Consider the following 18,653-nt stretch of genomic DNA (forward strand, 5'->3'; position numbering starts at 1 on the left):
CTATGTGCACTTTAGCCCCTTTAGAATTCTCCAAATTTGCACCAGAACCCCTGTTGACCAGCTTTGACCAGAGAAAGGACGCGCCCAATGAGGGACTGACACGTGTCAGCCCCTTTCCCACTCAAAATTAGGGTTTCAGATTGGGGGCAAAAGGCTTCCCCCTTTGCTCCTGCGGCGGCTGCTTTTTGCAGAGGTAAGGGTTGCTTGCGTTGGAGTCATGGCGGCGCAGCATGGTGGAGCGATGATGAAACGAACCTGGGTTTTCTGTGATGGATGTTTAAGTGTTCTGGAATGTGAGATTTGCAGGTGGTCGCATGAGGAGAATGGCGCATGATTGAGGCGCTGTAATGGTCGTTCCTATGGCGGCTTTGGGTGGCGACTTGGGTGTGCGTGAGGCTAACCTCGGAGCAGCTCGCATTTGGGTGTTGATGGTGGAGGATAGCAGCGGCTTCACGGCGGCGTGGTGTCTTGACGAGAGAGATCGCGTTTCTGGGTGGCGCGATGGAGAAGAAAGGTTGTGCGATGATGCGGTGCAGAGCTTGCGTCAATGGATGTTGGTCGTGGCGACGATTTCAGAGGAGGAGACTGTCACGGTGGAACTCGCGATGGAGTAGAGGTGAAGGTTAGTGGCGGAGCAGCGCGGCGGCGCTGTGATGGCAAGGCGCGAGTGGCATGGAGGCAGCAAGGTGTTCCGCAAGGTGATGTCGCAATCAGAGATGGAGATTGATGACGGAGGTCACGGCGTGGTGGTGGCACGGCAGTGACAGACACGGTTTGGTGGTTCGACGGTGAAGTTGATCGTCGGTGGAGGACGAAGCGGCGGAGGCGGTAGTTGACGGCGCGTCCGCGGTGACTAGGGTTGGATTTGGGAATTAGGGTTTCTGGGAAGAAGATGATGATGTGGCAGCATGTGGTTGGTCTATTTGGTGTGTAGAGGATTAATTAATGGTTAGATCAGTGTGTAGAGGATTTGGACACGTGGCATAATCTGGTGGAGTTTGGCTTAGGAGGGGTAGGAACAGGAAACTTAGGGAGGTGTAGTAGAAAAGACTTAGTGTTTGGGCTTGGTTGTTGGCCTGTTTCAGAAATATGAGTGTATGTAGGGATTTTAGGAGGTGCAAGGGTAAAGTCTGTCTGTTTGGCCCATCTGTACATTATTTTCCAAATAAAACCTGATTTTGGGCCTTGAATTGCCATTTGGACCAATAAAACTTATAATTTCAGCTGCACAAATAAACGTAAGAACATCCAAGAATATTTTATGCGCTAAAACTTACTTTTTATGTCTCTTTAATTCCCAAACCCAACAATTCCAATCATCACAAATCCTCTTTAAATCAATCATTCAAGCACATGAATTTCATCAAAAATTTAATTTTAAAGCATAAATGTGGGCATAAATATGCACTCATCACTAGAGTTGAAGGTTAAGAGACTACAAAGAAATGTTGAGAGACAACAAGAGGAAATAAGACAAGAAGAAGAGAAGAGAGAGAGAGAAGAAAGAGAGAGAAGAGAAGAAAGAGAGAGAAGAGAAGAAGAGAGAAGAGAAGAAGAGAAGAAAAGAGAAGAGAAGAAGAGAGAAGAGAAGAATAAGAGAAAAGAGAGAAAGAAGAAGAGAGAAAGGAAGAAAAGAGACAAAAAAGAGAAAGAAGAGAAGTAGAAAAGAAGAAAGAAGAGGAAAATAGAGAAAAAGGGAAATTGCTACTAATGGAAAATTCAACTCTGCCAAAACTCATGGAACCTAAAAGGGAAGGTTTCCAACTCTTTACTTCTTTTCCAATTATTGTGCATTCTTCCATTATTAATTTTTCTTTTAAATCAATTGTCATCCCATATTCTGTGCAATCCTTTTCAAAATATGACAATTCAAAACTTGAGTTAATGTTACCCTTGTGTACACAAGTAACTCAAGATTAAAATCAAATAACTTGGGAATATGGAATTCTCCATTTTTCCAAGACTAATTTTTAGATTTTTTTTTCAAAAATACAAGATTTTTCTTTTGTCTTCTTATCTTTGATTACATCTTCTTCATCATACTCATTTTTGCTATCTTTTGTAGATATATTTTTGATACAGGAGGAAAACAAAAACCAACGTTGTGCTTCTTTCTTTCTTCCCGATTTGAGGACAAATCGTTTTTAAAGAGGGAGGGAATGATGGCAACCCTTTTAGCGACTTCTCATCCAAAGAAGTATCAACTTAAACTAAGACTAAAGAAAGGGAAGTAGAATAAGGACTTCTAAAGCTCTTTTCTTTCTAAGTCTTAGAATGTTCTCTTTTGCTAAATACATTTACCTTGTTTTTGTAGGTCACCAATAAAGGTGGGAAACATGCCTATATACCTTTAAAGGATAGCCAAGCAAAGCAGAACAAAGGAAGCAATGAAGAGTGCATCCACTGCCACCGCTCAGTGCACCTAAGTACCGCTCAACAACACGGATCAACTTTTCCTTCTTTGAAGCACGTTTTCAACATTTTCCACGTGAAACACAACCAACCGTGTAGCTTCTGCACTTGAGCACGTTTTAGATATGTTTTGCCTGAAACATGCACCTAGTCTACGTAGCTTCATGCACGTTGTAGCTTTCTAGCCATGCTTCTCTTACTCTATAAAAGAGAGCTTCTCCTTCTTGTAAAAATAACTTGAGTTTGATAATGAAATGTTGCTGAAATCCAACCATTCTCTCAAGTTCTTTACTTGAAGCTATTTTAGCTTGTCTCCCTCTAGCTCCTTTCCCCTAAGGAAAGCCGTCTTAGTTAGAATTCCTTATACACCACATCCAAACACTGCCACACATTTCCACAAACACCTTGCAAGCACAGGAACGTGGAGGCCGCTTCCATCCATTCTCCATTCTGCTGCCACTTTTGGTCTGAGAAGTCGCTCCAATCTTGAACGTGGAGGCCGCTTCCATCAATGAATGTCGAGCTGTGGTGGGTTATGCACTTTTGGCGGCCACTACTGCTTTGTAAAGCCCTTGCCAATTGGGTTTCACACTACCACACATCACAAGGTTAGTCTGTATCGCGTCATAGGCCATACTGGAAGCACCTAGACTAAGATCTCGTGCTACTCTCACCACATGCGTCAAACCTCTTTATATTAGAATGTATGACCATTAGAGCGTCAAGAAACCCCCCAAGACTAAGCTACCTGCATTCATTTTAACACACTTGAACAAAACCAAGTTCCACCTTGGAACTAACCTTCATAACTTTGAAACCATTGATATCACTTCACCTTTACATATTCTACCAATACATGAGACTACTGATCATACATTAAAGAAATAGAAACACCCTTACAAGTCAACAAAAATCACATAATAACACAATTTCTTCATGGCATCTTGATACTAAATTTTAGGTAAGGAAAAAATTTTTGAAACCCTCACGAACAGCTTCAGAAGGGTCCAAAACCCCCAAAACGACCTAAAGAACGTCCAAAATTGATATCCAGAACCCTAACCCCCTGTCCCCGAAAACTGATGTAGTGGTGCCAAGCTGCGCCTAATGGCGATCGGGCACTCGGGGGCTGGCGCTCAGCGCCCTGTTTGGGTGCTCAGGCGCTATCAGAAAGAACAAGACATGTTTTTCTCACTTTGCACACTTTACCCCTAACTTCTAAAGACCCTTAAGACCCTCCAAACATTGAGAAAACTCTGAAAACATTACTGCAACTCAATTTGACACCTTGAAACCCAAATTCACTCCTATAAGTTACCCAAACTCAATGTTTACACTTTCTAACACTTATAACAATTTACCAATTTCCTAACCAAGTCCAATTACACTTGTTATCACATCATAACATCTAAAGAATACTCACAACCTCTCAATTTCAAGTTTTGACCATGCAAAACCTCTAATTTATACTAAAACTCCCCGATAACTCAGTTGAAGATGACTCTAATCATTCTAAACCAAATTTCTATCATTTAATAGCCTAGACAAGTCCTAATAGCATTAAAGACAAACCTCCAACCTTCCAAAATAGTTTACACTCATTGTTTCAAAATCTCACCACTTAAAACCCTCTCTTTACCCTAAAAACACTAGACAACTTCAACTATGAACCACCCCGTTTGTTACATATCATTTCTAAACCATCTAACTCTTCTAACAAGTCTCAATTAACCACATAATAGTGTTAGAGCAGTTTTTATCTCACTTCAATACCTATTTCTAAATTTCACTCACCCAAACCTCCCTTTTTAAGCTTGAAACTCAAGTAATTTACTCTTCATTATTCCAAACACTTTAAAATCAAATTCCAACACAATACAACCTCCAAACACATAATTATAATAGTAAAACAATCTAAACATGTCACACCAATCATTCAAACAATAAACCACCTTGGATCATCATTTAAAACTCAAACATCACTAGAACAATAATTTCAAATACATGCATTTCATTTTATTCTACATAGATATATTAAATTCAAATTAACACAATAGTCTAGAACAAGTTCTAGCTTCCCTTACCTCACAAAGAATATTCCAACTCTAAGAACACCTCACCGATTGCTTGAAATGCAAGAAATCTCTAGAAAAACCTAGGAAACACCGATTTGAAAAACGAAAGAGTCCTTAGGACCTTAGATTTACAAATAATTAGGAAAAGAGATTATAAAACACATGAAACAAAGGATTAAAATGCATGATCTCAAACTAAGAATGACAAAAAAAAAATTAGTCGAAACTTACTTGCTCTATTGAAGAAATTGATCAAGTATAAACGTACACTTCGTTGTCGTGGTCGTTTAAGTACCTCCTGATCGTCAAAGAGATGACTTAGAAGTTAAAACTCTTATAGAGAACGTAGAGAACTTTAGAAAAGGTTTCTAGAGAGATTATACGTTTTAAATAATGAAACTCGTTTATAATAAAACTATTTATAAATAAATCATTTAATATTAAAATAATCGAGTCTCACTATTTTTAAACTACCACCAGTTCTAAAAAATATTTTTCTGGTGTTTTACAACCCCTCTCCACCACCAACGTCTAATTGCTAAAAAAATCCATTTTGGCGCTACTTTTTGGATATTTTCGCAGCTTATTGACGTCCGGAGAAGGGGATCCGATGTCTAATGTCTGAAAAAGTGACCTTTCAGTTATGATTTTGAACCTTCTAATGGAGGATTTGACGTCTGGTCTTGGGGAGGGGGTGGGACATCTATATGTCATAAAAAAATTAATATTGACGCTTAAAATGAGGTATTTTCTAACCTTTTTGACGTTTGTGAAGGGGGGAGTCGACGTCTATTTCGAGTTAGATGACGAGGGCCTTGTAGCCGACTTCTAAAGGCAATAACACAACGACTTTTCAGTTCTGTATGCAGACCATTTGAAGTCTGACCCTTGGGGAACTAATGTCTATAACTTATTTGACGTCTGACATTGGGGAACCGATGTCTATAATGTTGTTTTATTTACATAACTGTCATCGATCATTTTTTACGTTGGATTTTCTTTTGTTAAATGTTAAACGTGTGACGTTAAACGCTATTTCTGCACTGGTGCATAGATTTTGTAAACATGAAAAAACTGTTTGAAATCCAACAACCAATTGTTTGAAATCTAGATCTGGTAATTTTTAGTCTCTTGATTTCAATCACTCTTTCAAGGTTCACAAAATCTATGCATAAATATGATGAATCTATGAGCAAGAAAAAGATAGATTTTGTGAACACGAAGGAGCTTATTAAAATCCAAAGGCATAAAATTAACGATTTGGAAAATACAAAAGTTTCGAAAGCTCTTTAGGAAAGAGAAACATTAGTGAATGAAGTGTGTCTGTGGGATATATTTATCTTGTTTTTGTTTTAGATATTGGAATTCATCTATTGAGACAATTTAGACACAAATAGTTTATTCAAACAACAATATAACATTTGAAAAAGGGAATTTCAATGTTAATTGATGTCAAAATTCTATTTTTCTGATATTAAACGTCGGTTGGACAATTATTTACAACAATGTCACTGATAATCTTTAAAGTTCATTTTTTTCTTTCTACATTAAAACGTTGATTAATAACTTGAAATATTTTTTATTTTAGTTTATATTTCTTTATCTTCTAATTTTATTATCAATGGAATGACGTGTTTCTTAAGTTTATCTTTTCATTCTCAACTTATTGATTAACTTGTCTTTTTCCTCTTTTTTTTTTCTTTTTTTATCTCTTGATACTTGTCGGTTAGTTAATCTTTAAAAAGAAAAGGAGCGAGTTAAACAATGTAACGAAAGATGTCTGACAAGGAAAAAATAAGTTGATCAGTGAATTAAAAATGGAAAGATGAAAATAATAACCACGTCATCCTCTTGACGTCAAAAAAAAGTAATTAAAAAAAAATAAAAAATATTTTAAACACTTTATAAAATAATTTTTTAATAAAATTTTAATTTAAAATATATAAATTTACAAGATCCTTAAAATCTTAACTAAGCAACAATATGTAGAAAAAGATTGGGATGCTCAAAAGAAAAAGCAGTCATATATCAAGTACCCAACAATTATTTAAGCCTATATATTAATGCATAAAGAATAAAAGTATTAAAATTCATTTAATGAAATTTAATATTATATTATTACTAGTTTAATGAGATCGGTTACTTTGTAATATTAAATTCTGTCTCATTAAATGAAAGTTTATATTATTAAGACTAATTTTAATGAAACTCTATTTCAATTATTAGGAAATGCTGAAATCCTTCATATATAAATGTATGGTCGAAAAAAAAAAGAAATTGAAGAACAAGTTCCTGTGATTATATGATTGTATGTGTTCCTCTGAGTAATGGTGGAATGGAAAGGAAAGATAGAATCAGTGCATTACCTGATGAAATCTTGTGTCACATTCTTTCTTTTCTCTCAACTCATGATTCCTTTGCCACAAGTTTTCTCTCCAAAAGGTGGCAGCCATTGTGGCTCTTTTCAGCCATTCTTCACCTTGACGACCAAACTTTCATCAGAAATGGAAGATCTTACTCATCCTTCTTCAATTTCGCTTATGGAACCCTTTTCAAGTGCCGCATGCACCAACCCCTCACAGTTGCACGCTTCAACCTTACCCCTCGCACGTGCGGTTACGGTAGCGACTTCCCTTACCCTCTCTTCAAGATATGGGTAAGCACCGTCGTTCAGCGTGGTATTCAGCAACTGGTCATCGAGATTCCTCGTGCACTTGAGGTTCCGCACATCATCTGGACCTGCAAAACACTTGTTGTTCTCAAGCTGTATCGATTGTCCGTAGATGTTTTTGTTAAGGTTCATTTGCCTCTTCTCAAAACCCTACATTTGGATTTCCTTTTTGTATCCAAGTCTCAGTATCTTGCAGAGGTTCTTCATGGGTGTCCCGTTTTGGAAGATTTTCGAGCCTATCATATATTTCTGGATAACAAATTGGACGGTGTAGAGTTTCCGACCATGCCCAAATTGGTTAGGGCAGACCTTAAAGTTGATTATGTGTTCGAGTTTCCTCTAAAGGTCGTGTCTAATGTGGAGCACTTCAGATTCTTCCTCAAGGTATGAATGGAAAGTAAATAAAACCTTTGATTTGTTAAATTTTTTTCAAATTTTGATGAAGAATGTTTTATCGTATGATGCATGATTTAGATTCATCCTTAATTATTTCTATTAATCACCATAAGATATGTAATTCAATGAGACAAGAGATGCTTGATGGTTAATAGTATACAATAATTTCTCCTTTTCTTAAAAAAAAATTCCCCTTTTCTTTATTTACTTTGATATGTTAATTCTCATGTGTTTATCGTTTAATTGGGGTAAGATCCACTAAATACGGCATGTTATCTGATTCGTCCGGGATAACAAGTTTCGATTTTAGAATAAATACACGAAAATAAATATATTTTAGTTTTCGCATTAGACTCATTTAAGATTAAAAAAAAAACTCTAATTTTTTTTTATCTACTTTAACAAGACCCATTATCCCATTATGTTTAAATAGAATGGTAAATTTTAATTATTTTCTAGATTTATAAATATACCTTGAAATCATCATGTTAGATAAGTATATTGAATGTTTTTAACTTACACCTCTCTTTAACTTTAAAAGAACCTATATATTGTGTGACACTTATATGACAAAGGCTCTTTTTCATGTGGGTCTTGTTAGTTTGGGAATGAGATCATTGAAAAACATGTATTTTGTGTAATGTGCACGAATTTCAATTAGAAAATTGAAGTCCTTAAATTAAAAGTGTTTGTTGTTAGCATTGTTCTTCTTTTAGAAAGTATTTGCAACATTATAATATCTTGTGCTTACAATTATTTCAGCTCAAGAAAGAGAGTTTTCCTCTTTTTAAAAATCTTGTTGATTTGGAGCTACACCTTGGATTGAATATTCAGTGGCACTTGGTGATTAAAATGCTGAACCATTGTCCAAAGCTTGAAACTATTATGCTTCATATGCCCGTGGAACCATTTTCTAGCACAAGCTGGATTTGCCCACAATTTGTTCCTCATTGCGTTGCTTCACAGCTTAAAAGGTGTACTATTTTTAATTATACAGGCAGGAAACCTGAGCTGCAATTTACAAAATTTATATTGCAAAATTCAACAGCTTTGCAGACCATGACAATCCACAAGATAAGACCCAGTTATTCCTCAAATCATCATCAAAGCAAGTTTCAAATGCTTCAAGAATTGGTCATGTGCCCGAAAAGCTCTGCAAAATGCAAACTTTTGTTTAAATGATGATTGGCTGGGTTTTATGTATGTTGTAATTGTTCTTAGATGAATGCATTTTCAATTGGCTTCTACATATTATGTAACTCTGTATTTTGGTGGTTGTGGAACATCAATAGTTATATTATAGTTTTTGAATCATATATTTGATTTCTGATATTTATGTTTATGCACAAAATGTAGGTTAACTTGATGTCCATTTTTCTATCCATTTAACTTGTTTTTGTGTTTGACATTTTTGTTTTTAGTAGATGGAATACGATTCAAATGTCTTAAGTATAGTTCAATATGCCTAAAATTTAGAAAATTGGCTTAAGTTTTAAACTATTTCGATTTCATAACCATGAGTTGGAATCAAGTTGGATGTTTTTCTCTTGCTTCAAAAAGGAGGACAATGAAGTCCATAATTGGCTAATTGAGTTTTTCTTTTTTTTTTGTTACTTTTTCTTTCGATCTTCTTCTTTTGTTTTTAAACTTGGCTTAATTCAATAATGAAGAGAACTTTAAATTTTGTTTGAACAAACACAGAAGTTTAAAGGAAAGAAATAGAATAATAAAATAGAAGGATTGAAAAACGTGTCAATATTTAAATTGTTTGATGAGTGTGATAGATAAAAGTATATTAATAATAAATTATGAGATTTATAAATTTACTCTTTTAACTAATGTTAATTTAAAATAAAATATAATTAGTTTAAATTAAATTAAAATAAAAATTTGACTTATTATTTAAAATAAGAAAGTTTTAATTGATTAAATTAATTTTTAAAAAAATGAGAGTGGTATAAATTAAGTTAAAATAAGACGGAAGTTATTACTTTAAATAAAATAAAATTTTAATTTTAATTGGTAAATAGAGAATGATTAGCACATGATTACTTTAACACATTCAACTAATGCATAAATTCTACAAAAGCTCTCTCAAACTAAACTACTCTATGTCACTTTGCCTATTCTCCATTTAAGAAGACTTGTCTATTTTTTTTTTCTCCATAAACAAATATTCAATAAACCCTATCCAACATAGCAATAATACACAATGCACAAATTGAAATCAAACACACTCATCATACATAAAAATTTTTATATTATCTAGGAAGAAGAGTGAGCCTTGAAAGAGACCGTTGAGAGAGGACAACGAAGAGAATCGATTTCAAAAGATGAAATAGATAATTGTTTGGACATTTTGGGTGAGAATTGATTCTTTTTAAAGAATAAATTCTCCTTAGGAGAGAATCTACTCTTCTTGATGAAATAAGAATTGCTTGGGCGAGAATCGATTCTGCTCCATTATGAACTCCTTTATTACCTCTGTTTTCAATTAGAATTATCATGGTTCAACCATGAAAGGTCATACAAAAAGTCATATATGTCACAATAAGGGAAAACCACAATTGAACTTTCTTTCCTAATCCATGTTTTCATTTCTCTAAAAATTAGCATATACAAGCACACACAACTGACTCTCGATTTCATCCTTGTGAACAATACATCAATGGAAGCAAACAAAGCATATAACTATGAAATTTGTACAATTATAAATAATGATGATGATGAGTAGATATGACAACATATCAGACTTTGATATATTTATCACTGAAAAATATATTCTGGACTATATTTTTGTATTGTAGATACTCTATTTTTATATGCATGTATGTTTCTGTGATATATGATGTTATAAAAACAAAATCATCCTTTAAAAAACACAGACTTTAGGCAACAATTGTGGTAAAAACCAAGGCAGAAAAGACTCTTGGCCTCAGTTCTTGCTCAAACTGAAGCTAAAGATCCTTAAATAAAATTAATCTTTTAATTAAAATTGGACATAAGCGGTTAAAAGCCTAACCAAAGCATAAAGTAGACTTTTAGAGGCAGTTAAAAAGAAACCGAAGCCATAGAGTGTATTAGATTTAAAATAAATATTTAATTTTAAGGGTTTGTGGCATCGGTTCTTGTAGGAATCACTGTCAAAAACCTAATTTTTTTGTTTACTTCTTCGATTTTTTTAACTGAGGCAAAATCTCTCTTTTTTGTCTTGGTTTTTAGTCGAGACTAAAACCTCCCTATTTTTTTTTTATTTCATCTGATCCTTAATTCGAAAACCGTTGTTAATTGTCTAAAATAGTTGTTGTCGTTCCCTTCATTGCACTAATGTCCTTTGATATACCTATTTTTTCTTTATCCCTTTATATTTTATCATCCTTGTTTATTAAAGTTGTATTCTTCGTATCTTTCATACATTTTTTTTTAATATTTAGGTGTTTTAGAAAATTATTACATTTTTCTTTTGCTTCAATTGATTACTTAGATTGATTTCTTCAAAAGTTTAACATGCTTTAAGAATATGAGTGAAAGAGTGATGATATTAATTAACGTGCTAAACACTTGGGCGAAAGGAATTATGAAAAATTACTTTACATTTTGTTTCTAAATCACTAAGCCTAGAGCATTAAGGTTTTATTGCATTGATTTATGAAGTTTTTGGTAACATTTTCTATGAAAATTGGAGAAACATAGGAAGAGAGGATAGAATTGTGTTTCAAAAAATTTTAGCAATTTTTCGCCGGTATTATTTAAATAAACATTGTTTAAATAAGTATAGTGAAACAATAAGTTTTGTTGGTCGAATGCAGTGACAAGTGAGTTTAAGTAATTCACTTTTGTAAGTTAGAAAAAAATTATATCATTCAATATAACAACAAAAGGGAAGAAACTATTAAAGATGATTTTGTATTATCGGTATAATATCATAAATTACATTTAATTCTCAATTAATTAACTCACTTTCACTAAACAGGCTTGTAATCATTTCTAGCTAATCTATTAAATATTCTTATATATATTTTTTAAGAGATCTTTAATGTAGATTGTTATAAAAATAATGTGCATAACAGTATTTCAAAATCCATTCGTGATTTTCTCGCGCAACTTTAGGGTTGTTTTTAAACGTTGCTTTTCTCTCTCCACAACCACCAAATTTTATGCTTTAGTTTTTTTAAACGTTGGAAGCTTTTTGTCGGCTAGTGCCACTCTTTACGTGAATTACTCCTCAAGCTAAGGAGGGTTAGTTCCATCATAGGCTCTATAAATAGAGCACTCAAGTCACTCAAAAAGAATCATCAGAAATCACTCTTCTCTTATTCTCTATTCTCTTAGTTTCATTCTTACTCTTTTCTTCTTCTCTTAAAAATATTTTGGGTTTATTTTATTCTCTCTTTAGAGATCCTTGCTAGTTCTGAGATCCTCAGAAATTCTGAAAAGTTCCTGTTGTATCTTGGGGAGCTTGCGCAATACACCACGGATAAGTCCTTAAGGACAGTGATCTACACGCCTTAGAAAATCGTTTGTTCGTGATCTTTGTTCTTTATTGTCAACTTTTACCACAGATAAAACAGCTAATAAGTGTTACGTGATAAGTGTCAATATCACCTCTCATTATACTTAAAATTTGCTCCCAAGGCTATATGAGATGAGTAGAAGAATCCTAGAAAAAGGTGCACAGCCTGCTATTGGCCCCTCGTGATACTCACAATGTTTTCATGATTCTCGCAATGTTTTCTATACGAGAGGTGTGTTGAAGATTTCACGCTAATTTAAATTAAAAAAAAAATCATTTGAAAAATTTGAAAATCAAAACTATCTTTGAGATAAGAAAAGAAAAAAAAGTGTGAAGAACTAAATATAAAAAATTATTCTTATAAACACTAGGAGAATGGGGAAAATTTCAGCGGAGGATTATATTTAAAGATGTTCATTTTGTAATATGCTAATTAAATTATACATCTCTTTTAAGTAAACATACATATTTCTTTTATGTTCTTAATATTTAATTTTCTATTTTAATGAAGTGATACTGACCTCTTGTAACATCCCAAAAATACAGCAGTGAACTATATAATAGAAATAATTACAATTAGTAATATATCAGTTCAGTCTTACATCAAAGAAAGCATGCGGTTCTGACCGAACGGTATAAACAGCAAGAGTTCAAATTTAACTATACATCAATACAAAACTGACCGAACGGTTTATAAAAGGGATTACCAAACGGTCATTCTTATCAAAAGGAAAGGTGATCTAACGACACCTTACACTAACTAGACTATACTACTAACCGAACGTACTACGGTTCGGCCTTAACTTCAACGTCGACAAGGTTCTCTTCCTCCAAATTTCCTTCTTCCAGCGCCTCTTCCAGTAGCGCGTCTCCTTCTGCTCACATCCACACGGATGATCATTGCAACGACAAGACGAACGTACAAGACGAGACAACACAAGGAAAACATAGGGTAAGCTTATGTAATTTAATTCAGTTACAAATCATACAATTCATACCATCAACACACAGATAAAGTTAACAATACGTTTCAAGCAAGGCCTACTACTAGACCGACCGTCCGGATTGTATGAAATCTGTGTAGCTACGACGTTCGTGCACCCGGGTAATGTAGTAACTGGAATACTCTCATCAGCTGCCACCCGAGGTTAGTCCTATCTGTCCAAAGTACCCCTAAGGACTAGGACCTCCTGCCGTTCCCACGCATGACTTACTCTCCTCTACGTGAGGACGAGTACTCACGGAACATCAGGATGAATCGACAACTTAGCATTACCACAGTCATACTTTACAACTTTCAATATTCAATCATGAGTCGTTCCTCCCCGGAACGCTCGTTCAAAATCCACAACCTTTCATTCATCTCATATACTCTTCATCTTTTATAATTCTTCACTTTAGTGTCATCTTTATCACAATTTCTAAGGACATCAAATACCGAACGTTTAGCCCTCTTCTGAATCGAGGACGAACGATAGGAACGAGACCGAGAAATCTCCCATTCCAGAATAGAATAAGACCGAAAGGGTTACTTCTAGATTTAAAAATAAATCCAGAACAATTATACAATATCTGACGAACGTTACTTACAACATGAATCAGTTAAATAAACTGACTCTCGTGTACTAAACCAACACTCAAAGAATACATCAGGTACGGGGACTCTAGGTCGGAGACAATGAAGGTAAGCGTGCCAAGACTTTTAAAGTACCATACGTAGAATAATTCATATATATATATATATATATATATATATATATATATATATATATATATATATATATATATATATATATATATATATATATATATATATATATATAGACCAAGTGCCGGTCAATAACTGAGCACGGTAAAGGAGATTCTACTGAATTTGGACGAACGTTGTTTCATTAAGATTTAAAAATTTAAAACGAGTACGAACGTTCGGTATAAGACCGAGCGCCACTCATTACGAGAGCTTGAGTTGAGACCTATCACTAATTTAAACTTATAATAGAAACATTAATAATAATAATTATGATAAGACACGTTGGAGACAGTGTTGAAGAATAACTAAATATACAAATACATGTTTACAAGATTTTCAGTTCCTCACGTAACACTCAGGTACATCTACGTTTGGCCGAACGCTCAAACATAGCACTATTACCAGAAGGCGCTCGTCCTCAACTAGAATTCTTCCCAAATGAAAGAATTAAATTTCAAAGGAGTTTACTAGAAACACCGAACGGTCAAGGACCGTTCAATGCCGAACGTTCAATATCATAGGGGAATTTCCTATTCAGAATTCATTTACATTCAAATTCATTTTGGAGCATATAACTTCTTAATTTTATACATTCATATCATAGCACATTTCATATTACTCATACATCCGCTCAAAATCATTATCATATAACAAATAGTCAAACATCACAAAGTCATGCTTCATACAACTCCCAGCACGTCCATGCAGCACAGTAAAAACGTAAGAATTAAATTGAATAAGCTTCCCTTACCTCTACTGTGAACGAACGTCTTAGAGCAGAAGTATGGTTGGTCTGACTAAAAATCTCTCCTACCCTTACGTTCCACAACTCTTAAACTAATTAACAGCAAAACAACCAAAAGTGGATCAGACAAGATATCAGCATGCAACCGAGGCTTGGTTTGCATGTACTATAGAACGAACGACTAAGGACAAAAGACTTACCAGGTTCAGAACTCGGAATTGTTCTGTTCAGAATGAAGCTTATGACGCCGAGAACGCTTCTACGGTCTCTGAAAGATGATCGGAGGAGTAAAAAGGTGAGTTTTCTTAGAGAGAAGATGGAGTTTCTAGTGAGAAGGAGGAGAAAATGAAAAGTTTCAGAGTTTGGGAAGGAGGGTGCATGCAGAGGAGAGTGGGATGGAAGTTTCAGAAACAATCATTTTCTTCCCACGTCAAAGCGAGCGTCCGCCCTCCTGCCGACACCTGCCTTCCACTATCTGATTTCAGAATCCTAGTTACTTGACACCTGGCATTCGCGCAGAGGGTTTTGGGTGCATTTTTAATGACTCTGACAGGAAGGGTTTTGGGTGCGTTTTAATGAGGCCTGACACCTCTCTTGTTTTATTTTTTTTAAGAAAATATATTAACTAAACTTTAATTAAAATTTATGAAAATTAATTTTTTTTATCAATTGTACTAAAATTATATGTACATATAACAATATATTTCATACTTAACTGATTATTTTATATAAAAATAATATTTCCTAAAATATATAGCTTATATAATGTTATAAGACTATTAATAAATAAGAGACAATAAACTTTTTATTATATAATAGGTATGTCATCTAAATTTTTTAAAGAAAATATTTATTTTTTATAATTTTTTGCTTAAATTTTTCTTAATTTGATATTGTAAAAAGAAAAAATAAGAGTGTATATATCGTAACATCCCAGTAAGATGATTCTATTAATCAAAGTATTACGAATTAATTATTAAGCAAAATCAAATATACTATGTATTTACGAGAAATTATAATTTAATACTATATATCTATTAACTATTCTCTTTTTACATATAAAATACAATATAGAAAGAATAAAATCACCACAACAGACAGTAAGCTAGTAAAATTTTAACAAGTTATATGTACACACCCACCAACGTAGATACCACAAATTCATCCATAAGATAAACTCAAACCAGTATTTTATCTTATAACCAATCTTTGTTCAACTTACTTTTATCCATAATTCAAACTGCATAATAAACCATTTTTTTCCCTTAAAATTGAAATTTGTCACCTAACCACCCACAATTCACATATCACATTTCATCACTTCAACAAAATTACACATGAAAGACATTTTCATCAAAATAGAAGATTTGTATTTTCAAATTAGAAGATTTGTATTTTCAAATTAGCGTTCAACATCAAAAATTAACGTGTAAAGCTAGGAAGTTAACAACCAACGCTCATGGCCTAGGTAGTTGATGCCCAACGCCAAGGGTTTGGTGCCTAATGCCTAAGCCACTAAAACACACTTGAATTGAAATTTTCAATGGACACCCAATGGTACTAGTATGGCACCCAAGAGCTCACTGGAATTCAAATTACCGGTAGCACACCCAACGACATTGAGACATCGCCCAATGTCAATGTAGAGTTTTTACACTTAATATGAGGTATCCATTTGATTTATTAGTTCTATTCAAGCAATTCAATTGTTTTCTAGTATCAAAAAACTATTATTTTAAGTTCAAAACAATCTCATATAACACTAACCTATAAAATTGATATCTCAACTCACACAAACGAATTATTCAAGCCAAACTAAGACCAAAATCAAAACAACTTTATATTGAAAATTTTCAATTCTTTCATCATGACAAATGCTACCATTAGTTACTTAGAATAATTAACTCCAATAGATACACATTTCTCAATCAAATAGTACATAATTGCAATATTTCACAAATCAACCAACCAACATATATCCATTCATCATATACATTCATCAATCTTACACATAGCAAATTATCTTATTCAAAATGCAATCACTACAATTTTAGTCCCACCAATACACACATAATTGAGCATGCCTAAAAAATTTCAGTATGTTTTCAACTAAGCTCAAAGACAATTCATTCATGCCATATAATTGTTTTACAAACTTTTGTTTATTAAATCATAACATCAATATGTATAAAGTAGCATTAGGCCTTACCTAAAAATAGTATTCCATCAAAGCTAAGCTTCCTTAGTTCAAGAAGCACTGCTTCTTGCAACTAAGGATCTATAGACTATCCAAACAACACAAAATTTAGTTGGAAAATCATACTGAGATGATCATTTCTCTCAACCAAGCTCATTAATATTCATGACTAAAACAACAAGCCAACTATAAAATAATCTTATAAGTAAATAAAATATTACTCTATTTTGAAATGATATATTCAAAATGTTCCTTAACTTCTCAATCTCACTGTAGTGTAACTATATTTTGTAAAGGATGAGACATGAGGAAGAGATTGAGTGAAAAAGAAAAAAGAAAAAAAAAGGTTGTTGAACGAATGACATAAAAAGAAAAAAGAAGAGACACACGAATGTGTAGGATTTTTGGCTTTCTCATTTGTTGCTCTTTTTATTTTATTTAGGCACGTTACGAGTACTTTATGTTCTTATTCACTGAAATCACCCCGTGAAGACCATTCAAACTCTTTCTAGCAAATACTCCTTACTCTTCAAATAGAAATGTTCTCAGACTTGAATGGTAACCTCAGACTGAGAAGAGGTGTGCTTCCTATTTCACGCCTTAAAGTCGAGACTTTCTAGGTCTACGTCTCTTCAAGACCAAAAGAGGTTGTGCTTGTAGAAGACACTCTAACGCTCAAGTTAGCCAAGTGGGTCAAATAGTAGTAAATGTTGTAATAATGAGTATGTCCCCTATTTACCTCGTGTATTGTGTTATTTATACTATATTTTATGGGCTTTTTTACATGGATGAACCTAGTTCACATGGATAATTACAATGAATAGTCTTTAATTAACCAATTTTGCTAATGATACTTTAATCTTGGTATTAATATGGTCAACATAGTTAACACTTGCCACAAAGGTTGTCGTGGCTGATATGTAGTCGACTAAGTCGTCATGGTATGTTCTTATACCACAAGAGCCAAGTACACCTAGGGCATAGGTGGTTGTGATGTACTTTGGCACATGTAATACTCTAACCCCCAAGCTCGACATTCATATACTCGACTCTTGATGTTGTTGCCATGTTGTCGGTATTTAATGTCGTTTTGTGCAAAGAAAATTTATATTTCTTTGGTCTCGTCTTAAAGGTATAATAGTCCCCCAGCCTCTAGGAGCATAATGATGAATTGGTTTGAATGACGAGATGTCAGGTCTGACTATATGTGAGTGGTGAATACTTGTCAGCCTACATAGGAAATGAAGCGATGAGGAAAAAAGTTGCATTCGTTTAATACTCGTCCTTTTCTCTTGCTTTTATAACTTGTAATTTTTTCCAACCTTTGTGGACGTCTAAGCCGACTCTATAGGCGACAAGTGATTTTGAAAATTAATCTGTTAGGACCACCATGGTAGCAGTAATGAACTTCAAAAAGTGATCAATCATGACAAAGATAAATCACGGAAGGGCAAATGTAAAAATGTTCAACTAGGACCACCTAGGTAGACGACAACGAATTATGGATATGTTTAACAAGACCATCTAGGTAGGCAGTAGGGAACTACAAAAGTTTTTAACTAGGACTACCTAGGTAGGTGGTTCGAAACTACAAAGGTGTTAAACAAGGACAACCTAGGTAGGTGACATAGAACATAGAAAATGTTCAACCACGATCGCCTAGGTAGGTGGCAGGGAAATACTAAGGTGTTCAACTAAGACCACTTGGGTAGGCTGCAAAGAACTACGAAAGTGTTCAACCAGAATCATTTAGGTAGGAACTAGGGAACTACAAAAGTGTTCAACCAGGATCGCCCAGGTAGGGAAAAGGGAACTACGAAAGTCTTAAACCAGAACCGCCTAAGTTGGCGTCAAGGAACTTGAAAGGTGTGCAACTAGGACAACTTAGGTAGGC

The 18,653-nt window shown here is 34.1% G+C and overlaps 1 protein-coding gene across 1 annotated transcript; it reads left to right on the forward strand.

Moving 5' to 3' along the window:
• The first annotated feature begins 6,778 nt into the window (after positions 1-6,778).
• Positions 6,779-8,960, forward strand: LOC108322781 (FBD-associated F-box protein At2g26860). The gene is made up of 2 exons (XM_017555019.2): positions 6,779-7,542; positions 8,317-8,960. Exons 1-2 carry the CDS (start codon positions 6,790-6,792, stop codon positions 8,734-8,736), a joined length of 1,173 nt encoding a protein of 390 aa, XP_017410508.1. The 5' UTR covers positions 6,779-6,789; the 3' UTR covers positions 8,737-8,960.
• The last annotated feature ends 9,693 nt before the right edge of the window (positions 8,961-18,653 follow it).

The sequence above is a fragment of the Vigna angularis genome, chromosome 2, assembly GCF_016808095.1.
Source record: "Vigna angularis cultivar LongXiaoDou No.4 chromosome 2, ASM1680809v1, whole genome shotgun sequence".
In the NCBI taxonomy this organism is placed as follows: Eukaryota; Viridiplantae; Streptophyta; class Magnoliopsida; order Fabales; family Fabaceae; genus Vigna; species Vigna angularis.